General features: G+C 40.9%; 1 protein-coding gene and 1 long non-coding RNA gene across 4 annotated transcripts in view; one reads left to right on the top strand and one right to left on the bottom strand.

The window, feature by feature from the left end:
• The window catches only part of LOC109911732 (PH domain leucine-rich repeat-containing protein phosphatase 2-like), a 120,726-nt gene extending 119,467 nt beyond the window's left edge, over positions 1-1,259 (bottom strand). The window contains exon 1 of one of the 3 annotated variants that reach the window (XM_020511109.2): positions 872-1,259. In XM_020511109.2, coding sequence (XP_020366698.2) covers positions 872-1,075 — 204 coding nt within the window. In that variant the 5' untranslated portion in view covers positions 1,076-1,259. Of the gene's footprint in view, positions 1-661; positions 762-823; positions 849-871 lie in introns of those variants that run through there. The other 2 variants (XM_048605567.1, XM_048605566.1) reach the window with 2 other exon arrangements.
• On the top strand, positions 1,098-5,004 carry LOC125484936. The gene is made up of 4 exons (XR_007263727.1): positions 1,098-1,252; positions 2,339-2,620; positions 2,911-3,052; positions 3,149-5,004. It is a non-coding gene; the product is annotated as an uncharacterized LOC125484936 (long non-coding RNA).
• The last annotated feature ends 7,009 nt before the right edge of the window (positions 5,005-12,013 follow it).

Below are 12,013 nucleotides of genomic sequence, written 5' to 3' on the forward strand. Positions count from 1 at the left end.
ATGATGCTGCTTGGCCTGCTGTGTTCATCCAGCCCTGCACCTTGTTGACTCTAAATCTGTCCACCACTGAGTATGTGGGAACAAGAAACCCACCAGCATGTCAAGTCACAAGGAATGCTAATGGAACAGAACATGCACCTAATTTGACTCACCACTTTCATTTTTGCTATCTCATTTTAGAAGGCCATCACCTAAAGGACCCCTTCCCTGTACATGAAACACTTCAACAAAATATGAAAATATTTTAACGGTATAGAACTATGAATAAAATATTTCTAATTCATCTGAAACACCCGTTACTTGACATTTTCTGTTTCTAATGGTCTGGGCGTTGGTAGTTCCTACAGGTTTTCACTGTTCAACAAGATATTACAGGAACATAAGGACGGTTCAACTCCTAACAGGAAAAAAAGACGCATTTTACAACTGTTCACCTTTTCAGGTCATTTTACTGCAACCGATTTTTATCATGTAGACTTGCACACGAGATGGATAAATATAAAGACGAGCTTTGAAAATACTGCAATATGCAATTTTCAAAAATATACACATTTAGCGTATCTGTATTTCCCATATTAGGATAATCATTAACAGTTAAAGGTAGCGTGATATTAAAAAAAACTGCGTTTATCCTGCACAGAGCCAGGGAAAAGCTGATCACCTGGAATCCGCTGCGTTGAAACCGCAACGTTTTAATGTAGCAAATATTTCCAGTAAAAATACTAATCCAAGCCAATCAGCCGCATTTGATAGCTTTTCATTTGAACATCTGAAATGGAAGACGGAACACCTCTTGAAATAAATCAAAAATTGAGGTTATTACCTACATTCTTCAGAGGTCAATTAACATGAGCCAGACTGCGAACATTACCTTTAAGACGCGCACTCCCCTCCCTGCAACCGCCGAGCTCGAGCCGCATCCGGGGCCAGGCTTCGGCTGTGGAGAGAGCGGTTCTACCGTCAGAGCGGCGACGGGGCCCGGGCTGCTGCCTTCGCCCAGCAACCCCGCTGCACATGGAATCCGCTTCCCCATCTCCATCTCCATCTCCATCACCGGCGATGTTACCTCAGCCATTGTGGTTACACCCACATCGAGACCAAAATAATTGTCAGAAAGAACAGAAATGTCGAGCGATCGAAAGGGGCAACGCTTGCAGTTTGAACCCTCCGCACTCAGTGCTCTCGCGTCGCCATGATGACAGCGCTCGCTCTGTCGGAGAAAGGCCGCCGCCGCCACCACGCTCCAGCGGGGGTATGTGCTCATCTGCATATTCATACATTATTCATAAGACTGTGCGTCATTTACATAGTAACGATTGGTATTATCCAAGAAATAGGCCAACTGCGTCACCCATTCTACAAGCCCACAATGGTAGGCTCTTATGGCATAATGTTAATGTCCCTACCTCTGAAACAGGAGGTCCGGGTTCAAGTCCTCGCTGCTCCAGAGATGCATCGTAACATCCCATCTCCTTTGAGTAACAAATTATCTATCATGCCTTGAACTTAGAAATACAAAATCTTGGGGACTGCAGTGGAAACGTTCCTACATCTGAACCAGAAGGCCTGGATTCAAATACCACTGCTCCAGTGGTCTATCATAAAACATCCCAACAGGTTGACTAAAATTACAAAATTTACAGGAACAGGATAATAACTATCTATATTCAGTTTATTACGGTGTTATTCAAATATACAATCCAGGTAAACAGACTCTTGCTAAAGGAAACCTCTGTTAGAAGTATACTAGAAACTTTCGTCTCCAGTGTTGAATAGTAAACTGTGTTTTAAATATGAAACAATTTTTTGCGAACTGGTTTTCAGATGTCAATTGTCACAATTCCACTAACATCAGAAACCTTTCTGAAGAAGGGTCCAGACCCGAAACATCAGCTTTCCTGCTCCTCTGATGCTGCCTGGCCTGTTGTGTTCATCTAGCTCTACACCTTGTTATCTCATTAAACAAGGAACGTGGTTTTTCTGCTGGTTGTAACAATTAACAGTCAATTATACCAACACTCCCAGCCTTCAAATTTGTTTGCTCATTTATTTACTATCAACACTAACAGCATTTCAGCTAGCCTTGGATTTTGCAGTAATGATGACAACAAACCTGTCATCACTCCATTGAAACTGACAGCAGCTTTCCTAGAGTCCACATATGTTTATAGCTAAGTTTTGCTGTTTAAGATCAAGCCTGAAGTGCAGTTCACAGCACATGGGTGGAGTGATTCTTGCTGTAAGGCTGTGCAAGTTTTCTTGTTGTAACTTGCCAAAGTCACTGCTTTCACGCACGGTGAATATCACATCCTATTTCTGCCTCACCTTATCTTACCAGGCACTGTTCCCAAAGAACATACTACTCAGCAGGGGTCCTCCGTATGACCAGCATCCCCTGGACCTGTGTCATCTTTCAAAGCACACTGTATCTGCAGAAGTGCTAACATCAATAACTCGTGCTGCCTGGCCGTGTTAGGTAGCAGGAGAGATAGCGGAGAAGAGGAAACTAGCACTATACTTCTGGTAAAGGTCCTTGAAGTCCTTGTGGATGATATTGTGGAGAGGAGGGGAGTCAGAGATCGCCACCTGGATCGGTGCCATCTCCAGGGTGAGGAAGGAGGTCAGTGGTCTTCTTGGTTTCACCAGAGTACGTACAATATTCTGCTGTGGCACAGATAAAAGTGTGAGGTAGCAGACAGCATCCACCTCCCACCAATGGTTATCATCTGACACCCACTCTCGTGCATGAAACACTTCCCTCACTCATTCTCTATACCCCCTCTCACTCCACTTACACTTTCTTCGTCATACTCTCAGACCACTTCAACACCTGCACCCCACGTCCACCAACACTAATGGACATGCCATCCACTGGTGTCTTACTCATTTATCCCCTTTACATAATTACAGGAGAAGACATCCTGTAACAGGACAGGGAGTGATGCCACACAGGTGGTGCTGTTCTCACTGTCTCCAAGGAAAGGATTCTTCCCTGGAAGGAGAAAACAGGGACCGGTCCAGCAGGGAAGAGACATCCATGTCCTGACACCCAGTTAGTAACACTTGGTCATTTCACTTGTATTAAGAAAGTACTGAACACCACTACTAGCCAGTGGCTGTAATGTCCTCTGCCCTTTATGTCTTTCAGGTGGATCCATTCTCCCAAGAGGAGAGTTCCTTGATCCCTCCTGCCATTATCATAGAGAACAATTGGAGGAACCATCATTTGCATGGGTGCACCTGTACTGAGTCACCTCCATAGACATCAGATTGGCCTTCTTGAAAATGAACCCACAAATAGTGATGGGCCTGGATGGCGTCCTGAGCTGTGCACTTAGATCCTGTGTGTAGCAGCTGGCAGGGGTATTCGCAGGTGTCTTTAACCTCTCCTTACTCCAATCGGAGGTTCCCACCTGCTTCAAGACGACCACAGTCATCCGTGCCAAAGAAAAATCATGCAGTATGCCTCAGTGACCTCTACCTCGATGGCTTTGGCATTCATTATGAATTGCTTAGAGAGGTTAGTCATGGCTCACATCAGTTTCCCAGGCTGCTTTGATCCTCGACATTTTACCTACTGTCACAACAGGTCCACAGCAGATGCCATCTCCCTGACCCTACACTCATCCCTGGAACATCTCAATAACAAGGACACCATGTCAGATTCCTACTTATTGATTATAGCTCCACCTTCAACACAATTCCAACCAAACTCAGACCTAGGATTCTGCTCTCCCCTTTGCAACTGGATCCTTGAGTTCCTGACCCACAGACCGCAATTAGGATATGCGGCAAAACCTCCTCCACAATAAACCTCAACAATAGTGCCCTGCAAGGCTACGTACTCAAACTCCTACTTTACTTCTTGTACACAACTGCGGGGCCAAACTTTGCTTTAGCCCATTTACAAGTTTGTTGATGACACCACCATAGTGGGTAGGAACTTAATGACAAAACAATATAGGAAAGAGATAGACAACAATCTCTCTCTCAATGTCAGCAAAATGAAGTAGCTGGTCATCAACTTCAGGAAACAGAGTGGAGGACACGCTGTCTGGTTGGTGGTGTGGAGGAGGTGGTCGAGAACTTTAATTTCCCTGGAGCGATGATCACCAACAATCTTTCCTGGTCCGTCCATCCATCTTAACACTACACTTAGGAAAGCACACCAATGCCTCTACTTCATTAGAAGTAGAAGCATGTTCACAACGACTCTTACCAATTTTTATACATGCACCATTAAAAAGCATCTTATGCAGATGCATTATAGCTTGGTATGGCAACTGCTCTTCCCAAAGCTGCAACAAATTACAGAGAGTTGTGGATGCAGACAAGTCCATCACGTGAACCAGATGCAATTCATTGACTCAGTCTGTACTTCCCACTGCCTCAGGAAAGCAGCCAACATAATTAAAGACCCCTCCCAGCCTGGTCATACTTTCTTCCACCCTTGTCTGTCAGGTAAAAAATACAAAAGTTTGAAAACATGTACCAGATTCAAGAACAGCTTCTTCCTTGCTATTATCAGACGTTTAAACTGACTTCTCATTATTGAATTTGACCTTTCTCTGCACCTTCTCTTTGACTGCAAAGTTGAAACAGAGGTGACAAACAATCTGCTCAAAGCCAATAGAGTAAACAGCTTGAGAGGCCTGATGGCTTTTTTTTTTGAAGTTGAAACAATAAAACCTGCTTGAATGAGTGAGTCAATCTCAGAACCAGGAATTTTAGTTTTAGTAGCTAATGTGTCTATTATTTTGCTGAGCATTTCAATACAGTTACAGTTAAACAGATTCTTCTCATTTTTATTTTGTCTGTATTTTAACAGTAGTGTAAAAATAAAACGTTTTGCTTAATGGTGAGTAGTTTGGCCAATTGAATTACATCTGGAATGCAATGACTTATGCTTGCCTTTAAAATCATCTTAATAGATTGAGGGGGGCTTTGGTCTGGTCCATAACAAGTTTCCCATCATATCACAATGGAGCATTTTCTTAGTCCCCATTAGAGGAGTTTTTCAGCCCATCATATCACAGTCAATTATCAGAGGTTGGTGTGCATGCAGTTGTTGGGTAAGAAAGTTTTCTTTTTGTACAAATCTAATTTAGTTTGTAGTTGCATTAAACTAAAAACTACAGTTTAAATTTTGTAGTTGCCAGCTTTAAGCAGGTTTTTCCAAGGTTTCCCGTGAAAGAGCAGTTTAATTGAGAACCAGCTAAAATAACATGGCAGGATCATTGTATCTGTCTCCATTTACACTCTTACCCGTGTTTTCACTAGTGAATTCCTTCTGCCTGAACCTTGACAAGCTAGAAACTGAACTGTTGTATCGTTTGGTCTCAGTCTTTCCATTATGTAACTAACATGTGACAGCTAAAAAAGTGCAATGAGTTATACAAAATCAAAGAAAACAGGGTTTAGAAAATACCACATACCTTTTGATTGGGTTCAAAATTTATTTGCCCACTCAGTCAACCATCTATCCAATTCTCCCTTCACGATTTTCTCTAATTGCCAGCTCTTCACAAATTCATTCTACACATTCACTAAACAACCTGCATGCCTTCCTTAACTTTAGACATGCCTCAATTATAAAATGCATGGCAACCTCTAACACATTACCAGGTTCAACTTATTTCCTGAATAGTTTCTGTTCACAACATGTACCAATGATTTTGCAGCATATTCAATTAAATTTATTTTAGATTGTGTTGTGCAGACATTGGAGGGCAATAATATGACATTATCTCAGAACGGCAAACACCTACTCTCAATTCATGATCTTATACATTTGAATTATTTTTAAGACTCTAGTATCACATGCCATTTAGCATAGCAACCATGAATATTCACTGTTGGTAACTATGCTTTCTCAGTTATTACTATTGAAATTGTCGTGATACAACTTTCCACTGAAACAATTAATTAACACTTTGAAAACCTTTTATTGCTTCTGTGTCTATTTACTTCTTCATCTCTTCAAGTGTAGGTCCATGCTCAGTACAGTGAACTCCTCCTTGAACCTCAGTATATAAAATCTAACTGACAGCAATTAAGGGAGGAAACTGAAAATATATCCTCTCAAACCACTGTTTTTTCAAAAAACTCAATTTTTTTTTGGAGTCAAAACACTGGAATGTTTATCAGTTTTTCATTTCTAAACACATCTAGTACATTTCCAAAGGTTAAGACATTTGCTGCTGTTGAGGGTCACAATGGGAACTGAAATTATAGAATCATACACTAGAGGCCTTTGTGCCTGACGAGCCTATAGAACATGGAACTTGCGATTAGTCAAATCCAATTCTGTTGGAGCACATTCTGCTGGTCCTTTGACCAATACTTACACTCTTACTTACCCTGATTTATTCAGGGCTGCTCCAAGCTGATGTAAAGCCTGTTCTAGGGCCTTAGCCTTCATTAGTGGAAATTTCAGAACAACCCTGTTCCGCTCTCCCCTTGCCCCAAGCACTGCATCCAAACTCTGCTCCATACTACACCCAACTCTCCCACGTGTCCAAATGCCCAGAGGTACAGGGTAGAAGCACAGAGGAGCAGCACAAATATGAAATCTTGTTAATGTTACATGTACGGTATTACATGTAGTAACTGAATTGAATGCTGAGGTCACTTTCATGATCACATCACATAGTATGTGTATTACTCTTGCAGGCTATACAACTATCTTGTCCTCACCAAAAGTCTTATCATCATTTGGTTTTTAAAAGTTCTGAATGTTCAGTCACAGAGAGAAGTGCTCTCTGTGAAATATGTAGAACAAAGATGGTTAATGGCCCTGAGAGGACATGAAATTTCATTCGTCACCTGAAAAGCCATCCTTTAACATTTTTATTTCACAGTTGAAATTTCTACATGAATATTATATGCAAAGCATAACATTCAGATTTATGGTTCTAAATGATTTCATATTATATTAACTGCAAGATTGTCATTGAAAACTTTCTTCTTGAATGGTAAAGGAGTTCCTTGTAATATTTAGGGAATATCTAACTGTCCACCATTACATTTTTTGTTCTCATGTCCAAGAAAAAAAAGTTATACTGACATTGGAGGCAATTCAGAGAAGGTTCACTGGATTGATTCCAAGTATGGAGGGATTCTGTTATGTAGAGATGTTGAACAGGTTGGGCTTGTAATCATTGGAGTTTAAAAAATTGCAAGGTGGGTACTGTAAGTGGATTGCAGATGTCCCATGAAGTTTCTTAGAGGTTATCACATATTGGATGCCAATGCCCATGGAGAATCCCCTGAGATGTCCAAGATAGGAGTCATTCAGAGCAAGTGACCAGCTGAAGTTACCAAGTCCCCACTCTGATCTCCACGTCAGTATTTCTTGATATTCAGTTGTTTGGTTAAAGATAGGAAGTTGAATATAATAAGCCATTCTGGACCATTAACAAGGCATTGAACAAGCAGCAAGGCCCCTTATTGGCAGAATTGGCAAATTGTCGCTGCTAAGCGAGAACCTCTACACAAGACAGTATCGGACTTCGGAAGTCATGTTGCGAGTGTACAGGACATTGGTTAGGCCACTTTGGAATACTGTGGGCAATTCTGGTCTCCCTGCTATAGGAAGGATGTTGTGAAAATTGAAATTGTTCAGAAAAGATTTACAAGGAAGTTGCCAGGGTTGGAGGATTTGAGTTATAGGGAGAGGCTGAATACGCTGGGGCTATTTTTCCTGGAGTGTCAGAGGATGAGGGGTGACCTTATAGAAGTTTATAAAATCATGAGGGGTATGGATAGGGTGAATAGACAAGGTCTTTTCCCCAGGGTGGGGGAATCCAAAACTAGAGGGCATAGGTTTAAGGGGAGAGGGGAGAGATTTAAAACGGAGGCAACTTTTTCATGCAGAGGGTAGTGCATGTATGGAATGAGCTACCAGAGGAAGTGATGGAGGCTGGTACAATTACAACATTTAAAAAGGCATCTGGATGGGTATATGAATTAGAAGGGTTTACAGGGATATGGGGCAAATGGGACTAAATTAATCTAGGATATCAGGTCGGCATGAATGGTTGTACAGAAGGGTCTATTTCCATGCTGTATAGCTCCATGACTCTAGATGCAGTGAGATACTGTCACGGAAGTAGGCCTCACCAGATTCTTATTCCAATTCTGCCACAGACCACTTTACTCAGCCCCCTTTAAAATGTTTTTCATTTTAATTACTCCAGACACAAAAACAAAAAATACATCTCCTTTTATCTGAATCACAAATCACATTTCAACACACAATCATGCACACAAAAAAAAAATCCATTTGTTTCTCAGACAGAAAGTCATCTCTGAAAGCAAAGCAAGCTGCTTTAAAACCACATACAAAAGAGACCACAAGGAGTTAAGAGACAGCAAGAACTGCAGATGCTGGAGTCAGAGATAACAAAGTGTGGAGCTGGAGGAACACAGCATGCCAGGCAGAGGAGCAGGAAAGCTGACATTTCGGGTTGGGACACTTCTTCAGAAACATCAACTTTCCTGCTTCTCTGATGCTGCCTGGCCTGCTGTGCCCCTTCAGCTCCACACTTTATCCACAAGGAGTTAAACCATTTTTGAGTGATGCAGACATTGGCTTGCAACCCATGCAGCTGTGGGGCTGCTTGTCTCTTTCTCTCCCACTCCACAGCAGAACAAGAAAGTTGTTAAAATATACTGTTACAGATTCAACAGCAGTCTTTCACAGTTAGTCACTGGTGCATATTCTGAACAAATTGATAATGTGTCACTTTTTGCACAATACTCAGGTCTTCACCCCTGGTACCTTGAGGCCTTCTTCCATTTCCTCCGACAGGGCTAAGTCCTTGAGTTTATGGCAACCAGTAACAGCTTATTCTTTTGTCTCATCTGAGCTGTGGAGTCCCACCCTACGATCAAACTGGAAACTGACAAGCCAGCTATTGCCTTGTGTCCATTACCTCATACCCAAGGTTAGCTTCAGCAGTTTCACCAAAGTGAATGGGACCACAAATTCCTTTCCAAACATGACCAAGCCTTTCTGTCCTGGGTACATAAGAACATAAGAAACAGGAGCAAGAGTAGGACATTCATCCCCAAACCATTCCGTAAGATCGTGACTGATCTGTCCCAGGTTACAACTCATTCATGCCAGCTCCTCATAGATTTTTGAAATATTGAGGAATTGAAGGCTCTCTCATCTCAGAAGACTTAGTGATAAGGTTCGGTGCAATAACTGTACCAGGCATGTTCCATTTACCAAGACTTTAGCTTTATAAAGCAGAATAACCTCAAAAATTAGAAATTGATTTAGTTTTCTATGCAATTTCTGAGATTACTTGTATGCTACAGCATTAAATCTATATTAGTAATTTAATGTTAATTATTGCTATCTTTTGGACACAAGTTCAAATAGCATTGCACTGATATTGGCCAAACTGATTTTCTTTTGGATCTTTAGCTTGAGAGTAGACTTTCACCCCATGATATGAATATGAGCTGGTCCTAAAAAAATGGGAACATGTTTAATATGCTAACCCGCTCAAACACCACCACTCAGATCTCTGATGCTGTTAGACATCGTTTATCTAATTGTAAACCTGCATCTTTACTGGCTTGTGATATTAGGTCTTTTATTAACATAGCTTTTAGGCATTGGCATTACATTGTAAATGATAAACTCAGTTCAATTAAGTGGATGGTTCAAAGGTGAACTGCTTGTGCTTGTTTGCTGAGCAGGAACGTTTCAATTTAAAAAATAACTGATTAACTAAATAATATTACTTCCAAAAATAAACATCCATTTGCTGACTTTAAGAAATCTCATTGTTATCGTGTGCAATACATGACTCAAAAGTTTACTGATAGGACAAAACATTAGTTTCATTGTTACAATTAATGGTTCATCACTTCACTGTTAATAGCTAGAACAAATAATAATTGGTAGATAATGGTAACAAATAGCCACAAATTCATTTTGAAATTGTTCACAAAGGCATATAAAATTTGCGACTTCTGAAGTCTATGTAAAGTTCAAGCATCAGGAATGGTACTTCATAAATGTTGAACTATTTCAGAAAAGATACAGAGCAACTAGTTTCTCAGTGAGTTTAGATATTTCTTGTGTGAACCAATCAAAATAGTTGGAAGACAGGATTTCATCGAAACCGATCAGATGCTATTTTGAGACACCAATAGTTGTGCATGAATTTGAGGCAGCCAATTTTTCAAATGGATGAATTTTATTGCAGGATTGGAAATCTTACTGGATGATCTAGCAGTCTCCCAGGGGTGGGGGAGGGAGTGGCTGGGAAGAGTGCAACAGCAGATTGGGGTTTGGGAGAGATACTGATGTGGTGGTTTGGGGAGGAGGAAGTGTGCTGATAAATGCGGTTAGATATAGTAATACAAGAGGAGTTGGGGAACCTTGCGGTTGGGACATGGTGAGAAAGATGGGAAATCTGTTTGGGAGAGGAAGAGGAGAAACAGGGAAATCATGGAGGGGGTCAAAGGGACCATGACAAGGGAATCTGGGTGGAGGGAAAGGTATGGGCAAGTGCGGGAATGCGATCTAACATTTCCTGCAGAGTCAGGAACAGAAGCAGCAATGTGGTAAGTGAGAGAAGTGCCAAGCAGACACTGAGAAAGTGAACTTTACTTAGGGTTGGGGGGGGGGGGGTTGGGGCTTTACTGTGGCTACGTCTGTTTTGTTCAGTGGCAATTGGAGAATAAAGAAACAAGGTTAAATATTTTAACTGGAAATTCCAAGAGGTTCAGAGAAGAAAACTTTTTGAATTGATTTTTATTAGATTATGGAATGCTTTACAATAGAGATTAAGGTAAAGATCATTTCAAAAGGAAGTGGGTTAAATGAAAGTTACTATAAAATGATTAGTGAGAGAGGATGAAGATATAGGAGCCAAAGCACCAACAACTACAGTCAATGACACCCTTAAGTGCTAAAACTTTCATTAACTTAATGCAAACTTACCTTTATCAGGCCAGAATCCAGGGAGCATCCTGAAAATGTCTTGAGAAACCTATTTGGGAAAATGCTTGATTCAGGTTGTTATGTCCAGGCTTGTCTTGATGTGAGAATTCCAATTCCAATTTGTTCTGACTGCTGCTTTCAGTGGAGTTGCTATTTCACACACAACTTGTGTTCAAACACAAGATAAAGAATTTCAGGGTCTTGTTAAAAGGTATGCTAACTGAAGAACCTGAGCACAAGTTCAAGAAATTCTTTCTTCACCTTATAAGGTGAAATTCAGCAGGCTAGTGAAATGTTATAAATATAGTCTGTGAATGCTTGTATTAATATTGTTTTTTGGGGGTGGGGGGTAATCTGATTGTTACTAGTGCTGCTCATCATCAGTACAGGTTATTATTAGTTACTGATGAAAACAAAGTTCCTTCCACCTTTGGGTTCTCTCCCCCACCTTCATCATCCCATCTTCCTCACCAGTTTCCTTTTACCTGCTTATGGGGACCTCCTGGTTCTCAAATCTTCGCAAGTAACTGGTACAAGACAACGCAACTACAGTAAGAGACTTTTATTCCCAGAAAATGCAATAATATTTGGAGATCATACCGACATCCAGGAATACCTCTGGAGGGACCTGAAAAAACTACAAATATATAACATTGATCATTCGGTTACCTGCAAAAGAAATAGGGGGCCGTATGACTCCTTGAAACTGCTCGATCATTCATTATCACAGTTAATTAATCTAAAGACCAACTTCCCACTCTAGCTACATGGGAATCTTGGGCGTCCCAGTCAGGATACACATTGTCTGCTTGAAAATAGGACCAGATGAATTTCTCCTCCAAGCGTACTATTCAATGGTTGCTAATAGCTGCAACTCATCTAAATTTGTGTTACGAAAGCAATAAATATGGACTATCAAATTTTAACTTCATCTATAGTTATACCTCAGATCTTTCATGAACTAAAACTGGCTTTTTAAAGAAACCTGGACCTAAAATAGCTGTAGCAGTCACCTGACTACAGAGGCATGTTCTGAGAGACTCATTT

Source organism: Rhincodon typus, chromosome 15 (assembly GCF_021869965.1).
Source record: "Rhincodon typus isolate 14 chromosome 15, sRhiTyp1.1, whole genome shotgun sequence".
Lineage (NCBI taxonomy): Eukaryota > Metazoa > Chordata > Chondrichthyes > Orectolobiformes > Rhincodontidae > Rhincodon > Rhincodon typus.